The 8,450-nt window shown below is 28.7% G+C and overlaps 1 protein-coding gene across 1 annotated transcript; it reads left to right on the top strand.

Annotated features, from left to right (window-relative positions):
- Positions 1–3,340: 3,340 nt before the first annotated feature.
- On the top strand, positions 3,341–6,977 carry LOC119667517 (protein phosphatase 1 regulatory subunit 12C-like). The gene is made up of 3 exons (XM_038076819.1): positions 3,341–3,346; positions 6,256–6,368; positions 6,515–6,977. The coding sequence occupies exons 1-3, from the start codon at positions 3,341–3,343 to the stop codon at positions 6,975–6,977; spliced, it is 582 nt and encodes a 193-aa protein (XP_037932747.1).
- The last annotated feature ends 1,473 nt before the right edge of the window (positions 6,978–8,450 follow it).

Here is an 8,450-nt window from a genome sequence, read left to right on the forward strand (position 1 = left end):
ATATTGTGTTTAAATTAAAACTCTATAATATAATGCAGGTTTTAAAATATACTTGGGTCATTGGTTTTTGATAGAACAACGCATTTTAAATACTCTTTAGGAGTTACGTCTTTCGTCCGACATCTTTTTCAGATTTTCATAATTGTGATGAATTTAGACTGAAAGAAATTGTTTTATCTATTAAATGATATTCTTGTACTATATGTTTCTGTACAGCATCATTGTTTTTTGACACAACAACTAGTTTTAGTCTACCGTCACGATCTTCATCCTTTGTCCGATATCTTTGTAAGCTTTTGACAATTATGTGGAGCTTTTCTATCGAGAAAAACTCTGTAGATCACATGACGATCTTGTATTGTAGGCACCTAACTTTATGTAGACTTGGCAATGTTCAAAATGTAAATCCCGTGTTCTGATTATAATATAGAAATATTATTATTATTATAGAAATATTATTATTAATATAGAAATATTATTATTATTATAGAAATATTATTATTATTATAGAAATATTATTATTAATATAGAAATATTATTATTTATATAGAAATATAGAATACTGATTATGTTTGATTCTACTGATTATTTGATAATTGTGTGGAGCTTTTCTTTCGACAAAAAACTCTGTAGATCACATGACGATCTTGTGTTGTAGGCACCTAACTTTATGTAAGTTTAGCAATGTTTAAAATATAAATATTGACTGATTCTGTGTTTTGATTATAATATAGAATATTATTATTATTATAAAAATTTTACTATTATTATAAAAATATTATTATTATAGAAATATAGTTTCTGAAATATAAAATACTGACTGTTTTTGATTCTACAGATTATTATACATGATTATTATACAAGAACATACAGAACATCTTATGAAATGAAGTGCATTATATTTATTTTGTAAGCTACGTATTACTAGTATAAAAAATTAGTTCCAGAAAGCATAGATTTTTTATACCTCGAATTTTTTGCTAGTTTTTTGCTAGCTTTGTTATAGATTGCAGAATATTTCCTTTTGATTTAATACTATAAGGCTTCTGATATTTCTGATAATATGTGGTAGTACGGCTTTATCGCAGATAGCAAAAAATATTTTTTTGGTTTAATAATATAAAATTTCTCTAACAGAGAATACAAGTAGCAGATACTGTTAAGCAGATACTGTTAAGTAGATACTTTTGATTCACAGATTTTCTAATTAAACTTCAAAGTTTGCAACCACTTTTTTATTTTCTCATTTATATTTTACTGCTTAAAATGATTTCTAGATTGAAATATTAAACTAAACTGCAATTGAAAAACTTGTTTTAATGCAAATTTTACACTTGGAAAAATAAGTTAAATATAAGTTTTCCCATAAGCACAATTCAATGCTTTTAATATTTGCTAGTAAGTTTATAAGATACATTTGCTTGCCCTTTTCCGCGAGTATTTGTAAATAAATACTTTTCTTAAATATTATTTTTTTTTTTTGAATTTTATTGCTGGAGGATTTGATTCATTGATTTCGATTGCGCTACTTAATTTACATTTAAACAAAAACTAGAAATATAGTTTCAGAAGTATTGAAATATTGACTGATTTTATTATCTCGCCTATGAAAACATTTTAAAAATAGAAATTACATCTCAATTCTGTTTGTTGAATACTCTTGGTGCAATTTTATTTCTGGTGCAGAAAATAAACTTTTTGCTTTATTGTTTTACATCATTTCACTTGAGTGCTTTTCAGGTTATTATTTTCTTATATATATTTTTTTTATTATTGTATTATTTTGCATAACATTTTTAGAGTTTTTATTGCTTTTCGTTTTGCAAAATAACTTAATTCCATGTGCATTCGAAACAAGACTAAACAATAATTATTGCAGATGCAAGGCATTCGACGGCTCGATCGATTTGTATTCAATTTCAAAATTCTGTTTTGATAAGTTTTGATGACCCACTTCGATTTACATGCAAATTTGATTTTATGGTCTTGCAGTTCTTACTCTTTATCCTTTTCTGAAATTTCATGAAAAAATATTTAATTTTTTTGCATTTAAATTTAATTGGTTTCCTAATGTTTTTGAAGATATTTAATCGAATATTGTTCTTATTTATGCGAAATGCTGACGTAGGCCGTCTGAGTTGTTCACTGTTTAAGTTGATTTTTATTATTTATTTGCGGGTTTGCCAAAGTATTACGATTTTCTGCAAATAATGCAAATAATGCAAATAATGTAAAAAATACTCCTGTGGTGCTACGACGTACTCTCGTAATAAATCCGTGCAACTTGAGTCAAGGCACTACCAACGGATTATGTGCATTTCATATGCTTTTATTACTGCATGTTGATTGTGTATTTAATCTGATTTCTAAACAATTCTTTATTTTTTTATTTGTTTTATTTTTATATATGCAGATCATAAATATTTTTACGATTTCACGAATGTGGAGCGTTGGGGCTAATACTCAGATTTTTGTCGACACTGTTTTATAAAAATTTGTTTGTTTACATTTTGAATTTACCCAATTTTTTGCACAATCGTGTTTAGTTTTGTATTTCCTTGTAAACTGAATTTTTATGTCAAACCAAATATGTTTTATTAATTTTTATTTATCTGTGTGTCTGCCTGCCTGTATTATTGATTCATGTATGCCAAATGCATAAACAAATTTTATAAAATGAAATTTTAATTATGAAACATAATTTCTTCACTCGAATTCGAGTTTCGCAATGTATTTCAAATAATACAGATTTCCTTTTCCTAAAAGCATTTTTTCTTTTTAAATTTGTATTTCATTAGTAATAGCTTTGCAAATAGAAATATATATTGAATTGATATAGAATTTAAAATTATGGAAATTTCAAATTTAATTGGAATGTGATGATAAATATATATTAGTTGCAAAATAAAAAAAAAAGAAAAAAAGTGGTGCGAAATACCGTTGAAAACTCATGTTTAAACATTAGATGCAAACGTTAAGTGATAAGATCAATATCGGTATTCCATGTATTTGTAGACTCCACAAAAAGCGAATTGTACTTTCGATATATTAGAGTAGTTTTACAATATTGTGCACCATGTGATAATGGCAATTTATTTAAAGTGTCATTACAAAGATATTTTTTTCCTTTAAGTGCGCTTAATCGATATCAAATGTATTTTTAGATTTATCCTTTAGTGTGCACACTTCAGACATGTAAATATGTATAAAATTATTAAATAAAGCACAAAAAAAATCATTCACAATTTAAAATTTATGTCGCCACCTTTAAAGAGGGTGTAATGTTATCATTATTTAAACTTGTATCGAGTGCAATACTACTATACCAACTTTCAACGATATGGCGGTAAATAAAAACCGAGTTCTAAAAGTTTGAGCTACATTTTGTTTTTTTAATATTTCGGCATAATTATTCAAAACTCGAGGGGAGCCTGAAATCCTTAGAGGGCGCAGGTGGCGAATGCTTTCCAGATATGGGTGGTAAGAGGGAAATGCGGACCAAACAGGCTGGAGATGAAAAACTGCGTTATCAAATCCCTGACATAAGCTGATTAAAGTATACCTCTTAGTTCCAGGTTATACTCGGCGCTTCATACTTAGTAGATAGGAGGATGCAGAAGAGAAGGCGGCGGAGGAATCGAACAACGACGGCCCTCACAGTTCAAAAGCAAGTTACTGTCCGGGAAAAGCAATCCTTGAGTTCATCAATCATAGAATCACTGTTTTCACTGAATTTAAACGTTAACGGAATATCCAGGGGTAGCCATAATTTTATGTAAAATCCTTTTACCACGGCAACAAGCACAACGGTTTTGGAGGTGCAAAGTTCAAGTCACAAAACATTGATGAATGAAACCGAAACGATACGAAGAAACCAAAATTGAAGAGGTTTAGGAAGAAAAGAAGAGTTATATATCTGAACATGGAATGTGCGAACATTAAATTAATGTGGAAAGCTGGAACAACTACGAAGAATTCGTAAACAGTTTAATGTTGAAATATTGGCAATACAAGAAAGTCGTTGGAACGGATATGGTCAACTATCAGACAATGAAAGTCTCTTTTTATACTCCGGCAAAGAAAAAGGAGATATCCACCAAAGCGGAGTTGGTTTTCTTATGTCCTCAAATATTGCTTGCAAACTGGAATTGCATCCTATCAGCGACAGATTGATAATACTAAAACCAAAAACTCGAGCTTGACGAATGGTCATTATTAATTGTTATGCACCAACTTAAACGTAAACAGATGACGTTTATAACACACCAAAGAAAGAGATATTGTCATCTACTTGGAGATGTGAACGCCAAAATCGAAGAAAATAACGCCGGTTCTGAAAAAGTAATGGGAAAGTATGAAAGTGGTACACAAAATGATACTGGGTAGAGTTTTCTTGAGCTATGCTCTTCGCCTCTTGTAGGCGAAACATTATATATTCAAAAACCAGTTCATAAGATAACTTGGGTATTTCCAAACGGATCTGTGAAAAACCAAATACATCACATTATAATTAACAGAAAGTGGAGGTCGTAGCTCCCAGATGTAAGAACCAAAAGGGGAGCAGATATTGGAAGCGACCATTACCTCGTACGAGCAAACTTTAGAATAAAATTGGCAGCCGTCAAGAAGATCGCAAACAAAAGACCGCGAAAAATCAACTTAAGCAAACTAAAAGACCTCCAGCATGCAATTCAATTTACCTGAAGTCCAAGAGCCGCCTACGAAACTTCGAGAAGTACAAATAAGAAAATGTACATCAAAATGTAAACGATATGGGAAAGTTGGCTTTAAATATGTAAATGTAAACTTAAGACAGGAATATAAGATAATATATAATAAATGTAAAGATATAGAACAAATAATGACATAAGAAACTTAAGGATATAAGAAAAGTAAGGATATACAATATGTAATAATAGAAAATTATTAAAAAATATATAAATGAAATGAAATTTATGAAGAATCAATAAACTCTTAGAAACACGAAACACGTCTAATAAAAAGTAGAACTAATAAAACGTTAAAACCACGTGCAATCAATATTCATATATAAATATGGAAAGCTCCAATTATTATTCCTTTTAAAAGAGGTCATTTTTAACTAAATTTATTTAATATATTATACAGATCCCATTATTAATGGCTTAGCGCCAGCTTAGCATACTTGACTACCGTATATTTTAAGATCACATTTTCATATATATTTCGCTATTAACTATTTATTTAAATAAATATTTTTGAATTTTAATTTTTAAGTTTTTTAAAAATAATTGAAATGTTCGAGTTATTGTCGTATGTTTTATTCTTATCATTTTGTGTGTTTTTTTTTCATTTAATTTAAAAAGTTTTTTTTGCATGTCAAACATTTATCAGTTCCAATTATAAATGAATCTCTTGGAATAAATTATGAATCAATAATACACGTTTTACATACAAATCGATAAAATATTCAAATAATAAATTATGAAAAATTTGCTCTAAATTCTATTTCTGAGTTTCAGTATTTATTTATTTATTTGTTTTTTTTTTCGTTCGTTTTGTTTCGTTATCAAAAGAATTCTTATTCATTTCATTAAAACTTAAAACCGTTATCAATGCAAACCACAAACTAAGCAAAAAAAGAACAACGCTAAAAATGTTAACAGAAAATTTTATCTCTCTGACTAGATACAATAGCGCTGAGTATTTTTCAAAAATTTATTTATTATTTTATTATTATTATTTTTTTTTTTTGAAATTGTTTAAAAGAAAGAGGAAGGCATTGAAGCGTTTCGACAATTTGTATACAATTTTTTTTCGTAGATATCAGCAAAAATATTATAAAGCATGATATCATCGTCTTCAACGGAAATCCATACGCATAAAAAATTTTTAAACTACAAAACTAATGTTTACATGCACAATCTGCTATTTTTTTCTTTTTTTTTTTTTGTATTTTCTTCATTTTGCAATTCACAATAGTTCATGTAAACAAATTTTTTTGAAAAACTTGCCTTAGAGATACAAAATTTATAAATTTCTTTATTGTATTAATTGTGCAATCAAGTGAAATTCCAAAGCATTCTGATAGGCGTTTATAAGGGTTCGTCTATTTGTAGTTCACAAGCTATAAAAGCAAAATTTTGCCAAACTGCATTAACTATTTTAAGTTATAGAAATGTACGATGTACTATTTTAAATAAAAACCAAAAATTTAAAAGCCTTAGATAAATAAAAAAAAATAAATTATAAATAAATTTGTAATTCTCTTTTTAGGCCTGCATCGATGATAATTTAGAAATGGTTGAGTTTCTTGTTGAACATGGCGCAGACATCAATCGACAAGACAATGAAGGTTGGACTCCGTTACATGCAACAGCCTCATGCGGGTAAGTTGTGTAAATTAATTCAAGCATTGAATTTCTTTATGCTTTTTAAATGTTAAATGTAATTAACTTGAATTTAATTTTTTATTTTCTAAATTTCCCATTAATAAATTTACTCGTTTTTATTTCTTATATTTAACTTTAAAAAGCTTTGTAAGCATAGCACGTTATTTGGTGGAACATGGTGCCGAAGTTGCTGCTGTCAATAGTGACGGCGATTTAGCCGTTGACTTGGCTGTTGACATACAACACTTGCCAATGATGGATTTCATGCAGAAAATGGTTACTGAACTCAATATCGATTGTGAGAAAGCGCGAAAAGCCGAAGAACAATTAATGCTCAATGATGCCAAAAAGTGGTTGAGAAGTGATGCCTCCGAAGTAGATCGACCACATCCAAAAACTGGTGCAACAGCGCTGCATGTAGCTGCAGCAAAAGGTTATACAAAGGTAACCGCCGTTTTGTTTTTATTATTACAAAATCTTCAAATAATATTGGAGCTAATCAAAACTTCGAGCATTTTGATTAATGTTAAAGTAAACTTGTGTTTAAACACAGCCAGTCTCTTGAATATGCTTAAACACCATATTTCCAAACAGTATTTGCAGTAAGATGTATTTATGTATGAAAATGCACAAGTATATTTGAGCTATTAAAATTGTAGGTTTCGATTATATTGCACTAATTATTTTATTCATTACTAATAAAATAAGGGCGTACCCAGAACTTGAAGAAGGCGTATTTATGTCCAAAATACTTAGGCAGATTTTTGAATTCAAGTATTGTGATGTTCGAACACATTAAAACAATAATTTTTACTTATAATTATTGATAAATATGCGAATATCCAGAACTCTTAAAGGGTAGGGCGATGGGGGTTAAACGCATTTACATAATACAACCAGCAGCTCGATCATTTTCGAATATGGCAATCTTCAAACACATTGATGTAATAAAATATTACTTCATATTATTGATGAATATAAGCCTAAATAAAAGTCAAAAAAGGGAGGAAGTGTTGATTGAGAAGTGAGGGGTAGATAAGGTTACTTTGCGTATGGACGGTCATATACATATTTCTATGAATAACATTTAACATTAAACCTCAATAATTTACAAAACTGTAATAATTTTATATAGATTTATATTGAGACTATAATCGTAATCCTATAGGTGGCAATATTATTCCCAGTATGGAATTCTGTAAAACACGTTGGAATAATATCTATGTAAGTCCAAATTCAAGACTTCAAATTTAGACCGATTGTTATTGATATTAAATGTCAGCAATTTCTTCTTAAATGTCACATAGTTAATGGATTAGTAAATTTTCCTCAACACATTACATTTATCGATCCATCATTGCAAGCCAGCCTTCCTTACTAATGTAGGCATACAGTGCGACACTATTATGTAGCTTTACAGAAATCCTGACTTCTGGCTCTTAGGTAAAAATACAACTACTAAGGACAGCAAAAACTGTTTAAAACATATACATGCTTACTTACTTATCACTACATATATATAAAATGCGACGATTGATCTGTCCTATTAAAATGATCAAATCAAAAGATATTTAATATATTAAAAAGTCGTATGTGATTTAAGTTATTCAAATGAAATGCTTAAGATATTCGACGTTTTTTAAATATTGAAAATAAACCCTCTCCAACGCATACCATTTTTTCTTACTCGCACCACATATACTTACGAGGTTAAACCTAATCCTTAAGCTTTAAACTTACAAAAGTATAAATCTATTTTTGTTAGTTTTTCAAGCTTCGGTGTTTTTAATCCTTTATACATTACGGTGATGCTTATATAAAACAAATAAAATAAATAAAATGTTTGTTTTATTTTTATATATTTAATTGTTTATGTAACCATTTATACATAATATGTAAAAGGATATTTCAATAGTTATGTTTGTTCTTTATTATAATATAATAGAGCAGGGCTGTCCGATGAGATGCAATCGCGGGCTAATACCAATCATTGATATGGCCCGCGGGTCATGCTTTGTAGAGTAGTAGAGTACTTTAATGATTTGTTTCAGTTTTGTAAAATTGCTTAAATTTTATTTT

Source organism: Teleopsis dalmanni, chromosome 1 (genome assembly GCF_002237135.1).
Source record: "Teleopsis dalmanni isolate 2A chromosome 1, ASM223713v2, whole genome shotgun sequence".
NCBI lineage: Eukaryota > Metazoa > Arthropoda > Insecta > Diptera > Diopsidae > Teleopsis > Teleopsis dalmanni.

Excerpts from the sequence above, each read along its gene's own strand:
- LOC119667517 (XM_038076819.1), top strand. Across the intron at positions 6,369-6,514 it reads CATGCAACAGCCTCATGCGG|CTTTGTAAGCATAGCACGTT; the intron begins GTAAGTTGTGTA and ends AACTTTAAAAAG.